At 46.3% G+C, this 13,235-nt stretch overlaps 1 protein-coding gene across 1 annotated transcript in view; it reads left to right on the top strand.

The window, feature by feature from the left end:
* Window positions 1-13,235, top strand: part of EXOSC10 (exosome component 10) — a 166,415-nt gene that overhangs the window by 93,379 nt on the left and 59,801 nt on the right. Inside the window, exons 16-19 of the mRNA XM_069241235.1 lie at window positions 8,563-8,641; window positions 9,532-9,638; window positions 11,559-11,651; window positions 12,377-12,451. Coding sequence (XP_069097336.1) covers window positions 8,563-8,641; window positions 9,532-9,638; window positions 11,559-11,651; window positions 12,377-12,451 — 354 coding nt within the window. The remainder of the gene's footprint in view (window positions 1-8,562; window positions 8,642-9,531; window positions 9,639-11,558; window positions 11,652-12,376; window positions 12,452-13,235) is intronic.

Below are 13,235 nucleotides of genomic sequence, written 5' to 3'. Positions count from 1 at the left end.
AGTCACTGACCAGTCAGGACAGCCCCTAAGGTGTCCTGAGCTGAAGTGACTCTAACTTTTAGAAATCCTCCATCTTGCAGATGGAGGATTCCCCCAATAGGGTTAGGATTGTGACCCCCTCCCCTTGGGAGGAGGCACAAAGAGGGTGTACCCACCCTCAGGGCTAGTAGCCATTGGCTACTAACCCCCCAGACCTAAAACCGCCCTTAAATTTAGTATTTAAGGGCTACCCTGAACCCTAGAAAATTAGATTCCTGCAACTACAAGAAGAAGGACTGCCTAGCTGAAAAACCCCTGCAGAGGAAGACCAGAAGACGACAACTGCCTTGTCTCCAGAAACTCACCGGCCTGTCTCCTGCCTTCCAAAGATCCTGCTCCAGCGACGCCTTCCAAAGGGACCAGCGACCTCGACATCCTCTGAGGACTGCCCCTACTTCGAAAAGACAAGAAACTCCCGAGGACAGCGGACCTGCTCCAAGAAAAGCTGCAACTTTGTTTCCAGCAGCTTTAAAGAACCCTGCAAGCTCCCCGCAAGAAGCGTGAGACTTGCAACACTGCACCCGGCGACCCCGACTCGGCTGGTGGCGATCCAACACCTCAGGAGGGACCCCAGGACTACTCTGATACTGTGAGTACCAAAACCTGTCCCCCCTGAGCCCCCACAGCGCCGCCTGCAGAGGGAATCCCGAGGCTTCCCCTGACCGCGACTCTTTGAACCTAAAGTCCCGACGCCTGGGAGAGACCCTGCACCCGCAGCCCCCAGGACCTGAAGGACCGGACTTTCACTGGAGAAGTGACCCCCAGGAGTCCCTCTCCCTTGCCCAAGTGGAGGTTTCCCCGAGGAATCCCCCCCTTGCCTGCCTGCAGCGCTGAAGAGATCCCGAGATCTCTCATAGACTAACATTGCGAACCCGACGCCTGTTCCTACACTGCACCCGGCCGCCCCCGCGCTGCTGAGGGTGAAATTTCTGTGTGGACTTGTGTCCCCCCCGGTGCCCTACAAAACCCCCCTGGTCTGCCCTCCGAAGACGCGGGTACTTACCTGCAAGCAGACCGGAACCGGGGCACCCCCTTCTCTCCATTCTAGCCTATGTGTTTTGGGCACCACTTTGAACTCTGCACCTGACCGGCCCTGAGCTGCTGGTGTGGTGACTTTGGGGTTGCTCTGAACCCCCAACGGTGGGCTACCTTGGACCAAGAACTAAGCCCTGTAAGTGTCTTACTTACCTGGTAAAACTAACAAAAACTTACCTCCCCCAGGAACTGTGAAAATTGCACTAAGTGTCCACTTTTAAAACAGCTATTTGTCAATAACTTGTAAAGTATACATGCAATTTTTATGATTTGAAGTTCCTAAAGTACTTACCTGCAATACCTTTCGAATGAGATATTACATGTAGAATTTGAACCTGTGGTTCTTAAAATAAACTAAGAAAAGATATTTTTCTATACAAAAACCTATTGGCTGGATTTGTCTCTGAGTGTGTGTACCTCATTTATTGTCTATGTGTATGTACAACAAATGCTTAACACTACTCCTTGGATAAGCCTACTGCTCGACCACACTACCACAAAATAGAGCATTAGTATTATCTCTTTTTACCACTATTTTACCTCTAAGGGGAACCCTTGGACTCTGTGCATGCTATTCCTTACTTTGAAATAGCACATACAGAGCCAACTTCCTACATTGGTGGATCAGCGGTGGGGTACAAGACTTTGCATTTGCTGGACTACTCAGCCAATACCTGATCACACGACAAATTCCAAAATTGTCATTAGGAATTGATTTTTGCAATTTGAAAAGTTTTCTAAATTCTTAAAAGACCTGCTAGGGCCTTGTGTTAGATCCTGTTTAGCATTTCTTTTAGAGTTTAAAAGTTTGTAAAAGTTTGAATTAGATTCTAGAACCAGTTGTAGATTCTTAAAAAGTATTCCAACTTTTAGAAGCAAAATGTCTAGCACAGATGTGACTGTGGTGGAACTCGACACCACACCTTACCTCCATCTTAAGATGAGGGAGCTAAGGTCACTCTGTAAAATAAAGAAAATAACAATGGGCCCCAAACCTACCAAAATACAGCTCCAGGAGCTTTTGGCAGAGTTTGAAAAGGCCAACCCCTCTGAGGGTGGCAACTCAGAGGAAGAGGATAGTGACTTGGAGGACAATTCCCCCCTACCAGTCCTATCTAGGGAGAACAGGGTCCCTCAAACCCTGACTCCTAAAATAATAGTCAGAGATGCTGGTTCCCTCACAGGAGAGACCAACACCTCTGAAATCACTGAGGATAGCCCCAGTGAAGAGGACATCCAGTTAGCCAGGATGGCCAAAAGATTGGCTTTGGAAAGACAGATCCTAGCCATAGAGAGGGAAAGACAAGAGATGGGCCTAGGACCCATCAATGGTGGCAGCAACTTAAATAGGGTCAGAGATTCTCCTGACATCCTAAAAATCCCCAAAGGGATTGTAACAAAATATGAAGATGGTGATGACATCACCAAATGGTTCACAGCTTTTGAGAGGGCTTGTGTAACCAGAAAAGTGAACAGATCTCACTGGGGTGCTCTCCTTTGGGAAATGTTCACTGGAAAGTGTAGGGATAGACTCCTCACACTCTCTGGAAAAGATGCAGAATCTTATGACCTCATGAAGGGTACCCTGATTGAGGGCTTTGGATTCTCCACTGAGGAGTATAGAATTAGGTTCAGGGGGGCTCAAAAATCCTCGAGCCAGACCTGGGTTGATTTTGTAGACTACTCAGTAAAAACACTAGATGGTTGGTTAACTGGAAATGAAGTGTGTGACTATGTTGGGCTTTATAATTTGTTTATGAAAGAACACATTTTAAGTAACTGCTTCAATGAAAAGTTGCATCAGTATCTGGTAGACCTAGGTCCAATTTCTCCCCAAGAATTGGGAAAGAAGGCAGACCACTGGGTCAAGACTAGGGTAACCAAAACTTCCACTGGGGGTGACCAAAAGAAAGGGGTTACAAAAACTCCCCAGGAGAAAGTGGGTGACACTAGAAAAAAAGAAAAAGAGTCCTCTGTAGGCCCCCAAAAACCAGAACAGGTGGGTGGGCCCCAAGACACAACCCAAAACAAAGGTGGGTACCAGGGTAAGAACTGGGATGCCACTAAGGCATGGTGCCACAACTGTAAACAGTCTGGGCACCACACCAAGGACACTTCTTGTCCCAAAAACAAACCCCAGAACAAAATTCCAGGGGTAACCAGTGTAGCCATTGGAGATGACTCCTCAGATGAGGAGGTCTTCATAGCTTTCAACTGGAAAATGGGCCCAACAGGTGAGTTGGAGATTCCAGAGGGAAGTAGACACTTCCACCACCTACAGGTGAATGGAATCCCAGCCACTGCCCTGAGAGACACTTGTGCCAGTCACACTATTGTGCATGACAGGCTGGTGCTCTCAAACCAGTACATCCCAGGTGAGATGGCCAGAGTAAGAGTTAGCCCAGACAGGGTCACTAATAGGCCTGTGGCTCTTGTGCCCCTAGAAGTGGGTGGAACTTTTAGCTGGAGAAGGGTGGTAGTCAGTACAGACCTCCCCCTTGATTGTCTCCTTGGAAATGACTACCCAGAGGTTAGTCAGAGCCTAAGAGAAGAACTGGTCCAGGGCCAGTCCTCTCCCAAGGATTCTGGAAGTCCTGCCTCTGCAGTAAATGCAAGCAGACCCCAGAAGAAGAAGAAAAGAAAACAGAGTAGGAAGGGTGGACAACCTTTAGCCAAGGTTACAGCAAGCCAAGGAGATTCTGCTCCAGTAGGGGAGAACTCCAAAAATGGCCCTGATAAAGTCCAACCTGACCCACAAGAAGTCCTGGCTAGTCAGGCAACTGTTAAACCTGAGTGGGTGGCTCCTCAGCTAACAGAAGAAAGAGTGGAAGAAGGGTGTTTACTACAAGATGTGGTAACCCCCCACTCTAATACAGCAGACAGGCAAACTGAACCCAAAGAAGCCTGTAACTTAGCCCCTTCCCTTTTAGGTGAAGAGCTAAAGGTGTGGTTCTGGGCACTGACAGCTGTCAGTGGCCTCTGCTGGGTGTTAGCCTTTATGGCTGCACTATCCTTGGCATGGTGGTCTGACCCCATGCCAAATAACAAGTTAGGCCCCCTGACCCTGTTGGTCATGGTGGGGTTACTCCAGCTCTGGGTAACCTCTTTGGGTAAGCTAGGGGTGACCCTGGCTAAGATAAGATTAGCAGAGGTGGATACCTCTGACCTCAAAATAGAGAGAATGGGTGAAGACATAAAAAGCACAGACAAGAGGCAGTTCAGACTAGGTCCTATCACTGTGGAAGTGGGTCAGTTCCCCAGAGGGAATGACCTGAACAGGAGGATGTAAGGCAGAGTAGGCCCTGCAACAAACCAGCCATTTCCTCTACTCTTCCTCGCCTGACAGACTAGGAAGACTCTTCCAGCGTTGGCTGAGTCTCCTGGCCTGTGGGCTGGGGGGGGCTTGTGTAAAGAAATGGCTCCCTGTTGCAGTTACCCCCCACTTTTTGCCTGATACTGATGCTGACTTGACTGAGAAGTGTGCTGGGACCCTGCTAACCAGGCCCCAGCACCAGTGTTCCTTCACCTAAAATGTTCCATTGTATCCACAATTGGCACACCCTGGCATTCAGATAAGTCCCTTGTAACTGGTACTTCTAGTACCAAGGGCCCTGATGCCAAGGAAGGTCTCTAAGGGCTGCAGCATGTCTTATGCCACCCTGGAGACCTCTCACTCAGCACAGACACCCTGCTTGCCAGCTTGTGTGTGCTAGTGAGGACAAAACGAGTAAGTCGACATGGCACTCCCCTCAGGGTGCCATGCCAGCCTCTCACTGCCTATGCAGTATAGGTAAGACACCCCTCTAGCAGGCCTTACAGCCCTAAGGCAGGGTGCACTATACCATAGGTGAGGGTACCAGTGCATGAGCATGGTACCCCTACAGTGTCTAAACAAAACCTTAGACATTGTAAGTGCAGGGTAGCCATAAGAGTATATGGTCTGGGAGTTTGTCAAGCACGAACTCCACAGCACCATAATGGCTACACTGAAAACTGGGAAGTTTGGTATCAAACTTCTCAGCACAATAAATGCACACTGATGCCAGTGTACATTTTATTGTAAAATACACCACAGAGGGCACCTTAGAGGTGCCCCCTGAAACTTAACCGACTATCTGTGTAGGCTGACTAGTTTTAGCAGCCTGCCACAAACCGAGACATGTTGCTGGCCCCATGGGGAGAGTGCCTTTGTCACTCTGAGGCCAGTAACAAAGCCTGCACTGGGTGGAGATGCTAACACCTCCCCCAGGCAGGAATTGTCACACCTGGCGGTGAGCCTCAAAGGCTCACCTCCTTTGTGCCAACCCAGCAGGACACTCCAGCTAGTGGAGTTGCCCGCCCCCTCCGGCCAGGCCCCACTTTTGGCGGCAAGGCCGGAGAAGATAATGAGAAAAACAAGGAGGAGTCACTGACCAGTCAGGACAGCCCCTAAGGTGTCCTGAGCTGAAGTGACTCTAACTTTTAGAAATCCTCCATCTTGCAGATGGAGGATTCCCCCAATAGGGTTAGGATTGTGACCCCCTCCCCTTGGGAGGAGGCACAAAGAGGGTGTACCCACCCTCAGGGCTAGTAGCCATTGGCTACTAACCCCCCAGACCTAAAACCGCCCTTAAATTTAGTATTTAAGGGCTACCCTGAACCCTAGAAAATTAGATTCCTGCAACTACAAGAAGAAGGACTGCCTAGCTGAAAAACCCCTGCAGAGGAAGACCAGAAGACGACAACTGCCTTGGCTCCAGAAACTCACCGGCCTGTCTCCTGCCTTCCAAAGATCCTGCTCCAGCGACGCCTTCCAAAGGGACCAGCGACCTCGACATCCTCTGAGGACTGCCCCTACTTCGAAAAGACAAGAAACTCCCGAGGACAGCGGACCTGCTCCAAGAAAAGCTGCAACTTTGTTTCCAGCAGCTTTAAAGAACCCTGCAAGCTCCCCGCAAGAAGCGTGAGACTTGCAACACTGCACCCGGCGACCCCGACTCGGCTGGTGGCGATCCAACACCTCAGGAGGGACCCCAGGACTACTCTGATACTGTGAGTACCAAAACCTGTCCCCCCTGAGCCCCCACAGCGCCGCCTGCAGAGGGAATCCCGAGGCTTCCCCTGACCGCGACTCTTTGAACCTAAAGTCCCGACGCCTGGGAGAGACCCTGCACCCGCAGCCCCCAGGACCTGAAGGACCGGACTTTCACTGGAGAAGTGACCCCCAGGAGTCCCTCTCCCTTGCCCAAGTGGAGGTTTCCCCGAGGAATCCCCCCCTTGCCTGCCTGCAGCGCTGAAGAGATCCCGAGATCTCTCATAGACTAACATTGCGAACCCGACGCCTGTTCCTACACTGCACCCGGCCGCCCCCGCGCTGCTGAGGGTGAAATTTCTGTGTGGACTTGTGTCCCCCCCGGTGCCCTACAAAACCCCCCTGGTCTGCCCTCCGAAGACGCGGGTACTTACCTGCAAGCAGACCGGAACCGGGGCACCCCCTTCTCTCCATTCTAGCCTATGTGTTTTGGGCACCACTTTGAACTCTGCACCTGACCGGCCCTGAGCTGCTGGTGTGGTGACTTTGGGGTTGCTCTGAACCCCCAACGGTGGGCTACCTTGGACCAAGAACTAAGCCCTGTAAGTGTCTTACTTACCTGGTAAAACTAACAAAAACTTACCTCCCCCAGGAACTGTGAAAATTGCACTAAGTGTCCACTTTTAAAACAGCTATTTGTCAATAACTTGTAAAGTATACATGCAATTTTTATGATTTGAAGTTCCTAAAGTACTTACCTGCAATACCTTTCGAATGAGATATTACATGTAGAATTTGAACCTGTGGTTCTTAAAATAAACTAAGAAAAGATATTTTTCTATACAAAAACCTATTGGCTGGATTTGTCTCTGAGTGTGTGTACCTCATTTATTGTCTATGTGTATGTACAACAAATGCTTAACACTACTCCTTGGATAAGCCTACTGCTCGACCACACTACCACAAAATAGAGCATTAGTATTATCTATTTTTTTTACCACTATTTTACCTCTAAGGGGAACCCTTGGACTCTGTGCATGCTATTCCTTACTTTGAAATAGCACATACAGAGCCAACTTCCTACACTAAACAACTATTTATTGCATTCCAAAAACCTCATGCAGGAAACCCAATATCAAAACAAGGTATAGCCAGATGGATAGTTAAATGCATCCAAATCTGCTACCTTAAAGCAAAACGACAACTGCCCATTACACCAAAGGCACACTCAACCAGAAAGAAAGGTGCTACCATGGCCTTTCTAGGAAACATCCTAATGCAAGAAATATGTAAGGCAGCCACATGGTCTACGCCACACACGTTCACCAAGCACTACTGTGTAGACGTGCTATCCGCACAGCAAGCCACAGTAGGTCAAGCCGTGTTAAGAACGTTATTTCAAACCACTTCCATTCCTACAGGCTGAACCACCGCTTTTGGGGAGATAACTGCTTACTAGTCTATGCAGAACATGTGTATCTACAGCGACAGATGCCATCGAACTGAAAATGTCACTTACCCAGTGTACATCTGTTCGTGGCATCAGTCGCTGGAGATTCACATGTGCCCACCCACCTCCCCGGGAGCCTGTAGCAATTCGGAAGTTAGCTTCAACCTTGTATATTTGTATATATATTATTTTAGCCTTAAATAGGTACATACTTAGTCACTCCATTGCATGGGCACTATTACTACAACACAACTCCTACCTCACCCTCTGCGGGGAAAACAATCGAAGATCGAGTCGACGCCCATGCGCAATGGAGACAAAAGGAGGAGTCACTCGGTCCCGTGACTCGAAAGACTTCTTCGAAGAAAAACAACTTGTAACACTCCGACCCAACACCAGATGGCGAGCTATGCAGAACATGTGAATCTCCAGCGACTGATGCCACGAACAGATGTACACTGGGTAAGTGACATTTTCATTCTATAACAAAACCTATTGGCTGGATTTGTCTCTGAGTGTGTGTTCCTCATTTATTGCCTGGGTGTATGTACAACAAATGCTTAACACTACTCCTTTGATAAGCCTACTGCTCGACCACACTACCACAAAATAGAGCATTAGTATTATGTCTTTTTGCCACTATCTTACCTCTAAGGGGAACCCTTGGACTCTGTGCATGCTATTCCTTACTTTGAAATAGCACATACAGAGCCAACTTCCTACAACTCAATAGCTGTATTTATGCCAATTTTAATTGTTGTTTGGAGAGATATGCCCCATAGTATGGCTCGTATTTAAGCAAACAATTGAGGTCTATATGTTAACTCGCTGCAGAAACCATTTTTGGAAGCAGAGTTGTCTGCAGTTGTAAAACAGTTAGGACTGCCTACTGTTGTCTTACCCAGCTGTTGCTGAGCCGCTCGCTCCCCCCCTCCCCCCCCCCCACCCCCCCGTGCACATGGCTTGGCTGCTTCATTTTATTATGTGACTTCTATAACAACACCTCTTTCCTCTCTTTTTGCTTCAGAGGAACGAGTCTCTTTTGTTTGGCCCTCATGATGGATCCCAGGCAGCTTTCTATGAAGCCCAAAATCCCCCTAGCTCAGGTACAACAGCATAAACTGATGTTTTAACTTCAACAGAGATGACAAGTACGTGGATATTGGCAGCTTTGGCAAATAATCATTTGAAGTTGTGTAGGAAATGGGGATAACTGAGATCAGCTGGTGTAACTGTGGGTTTTTTCAGAGGATAGCCCAGCCGTGGGATTTTCTAACCGTGGCTGTATAGAAAGTAAGTTCAAAGAAGCCTAAAAAGGCGCTAATCATTCCAAGTGTCGTAAAGAAAGGCCATGGCTCTATTATGGTATTAGGAACAGGATACTACATTGGGGGCAAAGTGATAGTTCCATGTGACTGCAGTGTGAAAACGGAGATGCTGAACCTCTGCTGGGATGCCGGGGTTTGTGGCAGTAACACAGTTCCACGTCGTGACAGTTTGTAGGATGCTGATGACAGTGGGCTGCATTGGGGACTTGAATGTGTCAAGTTAGCATGTAAGTACTGTTTTCAGTATTAGCTGGGTGATACACGAGGACCTAGTCCGAGCGTTCGGTGGAAGAGTGCCACTCCAGGACTGATGCTATGATGTGTCAGGATGACGTTTGAGACCACAGTTGTAGTGCCGTGTGAGGACATAGATCAGTGTTGAGATGCCATTGGAAGACTGATGTGGTGGACTACTGGTTGGCTGTGAGGACTAAGTTTGAGAATCCGTAGCAAAATTACATTTGAAAACAGAGTTTTTAATGTACAGATGACATCCGCGGTCGATATTGTAGGAGAGCAGCATGCAGTACGAGCTTGTGGTTGGGAGGGGTTGTTTGGGATGTCAAGCGAAGACGGAGATAATAATAGCACTAGAAAGATTCTCTGTGAGTTGCCAAGAGGAGGATTGGCAAAAAATCAGGGAGCTGACACACTTTGTCTGTTTTTAGAACCAGCACTACTTCTGAAGCGGGGAAGTCTGTTTTCTGAGGAAGAGAAGGAGAAGGCTCCGCCGTCCAGCTCCTTATTTGCCCGGGCCTGCATCAGCATATTCAGTGTGAGTACTTCCGGGTTTGGGGTGCATCAAAAATCTTGCATGAGACACTGAGGGTGGGCCACAGATACAGTTAGTGCAGGGCGTGTACTTGAAACACAACCTGTAGCCAGAGGTGTTTGTGACCTATGGTTTGTTAACATGTAAGGGAACAGATGATTAACTAAAACCAGGGTGCCGCTGTTAGAGCAGCTTCCTTGCAAAAAGGAATCCTATTCAGTTTGAGCCATCAATCTGCCTGATCAGAGCTAGTGTTGTTTATAAATCTTAATCATATACTTTTAAACCCTTGTGTCCCTTCTAGGCTCCCAAAAAGAGCCAGATCTGCCTTTTATTGATAGCTGTTTGCTTTCTCACAGGCTAAAAGCTATTTGTGATTTGAACTCAACACAAGCATTTCGTATGTGGTTTGTAAATAGAACTAATAAACAATTGAAAAACAGAAAAGAGAAATGATGAAAAATCGAAATTTACATAAAATATGTCAAAGTAATCTCCAGTAGTGTGTCCTAGAAAGCAGACTACTAGTATTCATTTCCGAGAATGCTCTGGGTTCAAAATGGTCCCTTCGGGGCCTCAAGGCCATCAATTACAGTGGAGGGAGCTTCTGGTCACACATACCGTTGTCTGAATTTGCCATCAATAAGCAAATTCGTTAGATATTTGGCACCATTAAGGTATGTTTATTATGGTTATAAATTGTGCCCAGCTTACCTCCAGCCCTGCAAAATGTTAATTTACAATTTCCTTCTAACGTTATCCAGAACAACATGCAGGAGTGCTGACTCTTGTTAATAGACAGCTATGAATTGACTGCCTCACAGCTATTATTCATTTCATTAATTCTGTTCATTCTTTGCAAACCAAAACATGTTTGACTGTAGGTGGTTGGTTTCATACTATACCAATAGGTTTAGCGTTGTTGCTGCAACTCCTTGCGTTTATTTGGTGAGTGTTCAGCTCTGCAAACACAAAGCTCACTTGTTGCTCTGATGTGCAAATGCAGTTGTTAATCTTAGTACTAGTCCCTTTCTGTCCAGAATGTCCTTTTCGTTTGTCTTCCTGTGTTCAAGAGAACCTTTAACAGTAGGATTTTGTTTTTTTTACAGAACTTTGCTGTCTGGGCCCCAGAGAAACTTGCTTCTTCTGCAAATGCAATTGTTTTTTGTGTGTTTTTTGTGTTTTTTTTAATCTGGGTAGATTTGTATGGAAGTTAGATTTTTTTCTCTCATTTTTGGGGTCCAGGTGCTTGGTTCTGTGCCCAGTGTTACATTCAGTTATTCTTGGAAAGTGTACAGCTGCTTTCATTACCTTGGTGACATTAAATTTGCCATGTATTTATTCTGGTTGACATTTTTGAGAGCTGCGTTTAAAGATGCTTTTGAGTATAAAGGACTGTAAACATGTTGTAATGGTTTTAAAGCTAATTGAGTTTATCCTATGTGTTATTCTATTGGCTTTATTCTGTCATTCTTGAGTGTTTAATTTTACATTCCATCTTTGTATGCCCTAATTATATCGAAATAAATTACTCAATAAGCATATGTTATCATATTACATTTCCTGTGATTGCCATTTCATGAGTCCACGCAGCATAGGCTTTGGCTTTTACTTATCGGACAGGGAGAATGAACTTGCAAAAATAATGATTGTGACCTGCCAGGTGTCACTGCAACATTTAATAGAAGTCTTTAATGCTAGGTGCTGAATCTGCCAAATTAGTTGCACAGAGTACATTTTCCTGAGTCTTCATGAGCTACAAACATTTCTCTACAGAGTAATGTACTTGTAAAGTTAGTAAATTCATTTGCCCGTTCTTATAAGTTACAAACATTCACCTTAGATAACTTGAAAGTAAAAATGTGTGATTACTTCTAAGTATGTCCTTCATCTAGGAGATAGTCAAAATTGTTTTTGTTCCAGGATTCCGAAGAGGTTGAAGAGAAGGTGGACATAACTGTGGCCCAGAAGAAGGCTAGGAGTATAATGGAATCCTTTGAGAACCCTTTCAGAATGGTGAGTTGTTTTTCAGTACATGAACATTCAAAGGTACATGCCTTTTGCCATGTTTTGGTAGCTGCTTTTATACACTCAACTTAACTAGAGAGAACAAGATGGAAGGTGTTTTTGAAGCATGTCCTAGGGAATATCTTGGTCATATATATTTGACGATCGGTCAAGTGCCTAAGAAAGATCCTAATGATAAAAGAAATCCACAAAAGTTCCTGTCTAATCTGTTACTTCTGTAACATTTCCTTGATGGTACCACATTTCTGCTTGCTCAAAGCATTGTGTCTATTCACCCCATAAGCATTGTTTATTCACTTTGTCTTCAGTGCTTACTTAACCTATTATGTTTAATTACACTTCGCTATATTGCTTTCAGTCATTTGCATACAGGTGAAGTGCGATTGGCAGTGATTCTTTCATTGTACTTAATGGTTAATGGGCGTGGTGCAAAATCTCCTCCTTGCCTCACTGTGCTCCGGTTTTGGTGCTTCATGAGGAACACTTGCACTATTTATTTTTTTCTGCGTTTTTTAAAAAAAATATTTTTTTTTCACACAGTATCTTCCAGTTAGTGCTTCTCACCGCTGTGGACTTGCATGAGATGTGTTTTGAGTGCTTTTCTTGCTTCACGTTGACCTTGCCCTGTGACCTTTAGTGAGCTTACATTCCGATGCCACAGGCAATTGTACTCAAGTTGAGGTTAATTTTAATGTCTTCCCTTTGTTCTTCAGTATCTTCCACAACAGGAGACCAGTGCTCACATATCACAGGCTGCTAAGTTTGACCCTTCGACTAAGATCTTTGAGGTGAGTGGATCAATTTAAATGAGAAACGTACTGATTTAGGTCTTGGCAGTAACAGTCCTGCCATTGACTGTTTGACTGGAAACTCGTCCGCCGCTGTGACAGTCCACCACTGTATTTAGATGTTGGTGGCCTTGTAGACGAAAGCCTGCATTTGCAGGGCTGTCTATGCCAAGAAATACCGCCGGTGCCGACGGTGGGAGAGGGAAAAGGGGATGCGTACGGTAACCCAGACACCCTACCTGCCTTGCAGATTTGGATGTGCCTTACTGCCAAGAAAAAAGTGTCTGTCCAACCTTTGTCTGGGGTGGTGGATTGGAGGGGAGGAAGGGGATGAAACTGATGGATTTTCCCCATTCCACCCCCATCTTCGACTGGAAACGACATGACACCAACTGCCGTCAATGCTGCCACTGATCTTCAAATAAAACATGAACCACCCCCTATTGCCTCTCCCTCCCTACTACCACCACCCAACTAGCACTGGGCACAAAGGAAGGGATGCTGCATTGCCAGGGTACGTTGGGTGAGCACTGTACGGGAGGTCGGGCCACTGCAGGCATATCCATGGCAAAGTAATTTTTTTTTAAATCCTAGTGACATGCATATGTGGGGGGGACACAAGTGGATCAGACACAGATGGGGACACTCTTACACAACACATATCGCACACATACACAACTGTCATTATGGTACCAGTATTCATTGCCAAATGAATGCTAGAACCACAATGACTGTACATTAACACCTTTCAACTGTGTCCATGTGTGCATATTGCCAGGGGACC

This window comes from Pleurodeles waltl, chromosome 6, assembly GCF_031143425.1.
Source record: "Pleurodeles waltl isolate 20211129_DDA chromosome 6, aPleWal1.hap1.20221129, whole genome shotgun sequence".
NCBI classification, from domain to species: Eukaryota; Metazoa; Chordata; class Amphibia; order Caudata; family Salamandridae; genus Pleurodeles; species Pleurodeles waltl.
The sequence above is the reverse complement of the archived record's forward strand: the minus strand, read 5'-3'. Positions and strand labels throughout refer to the sequence as shown.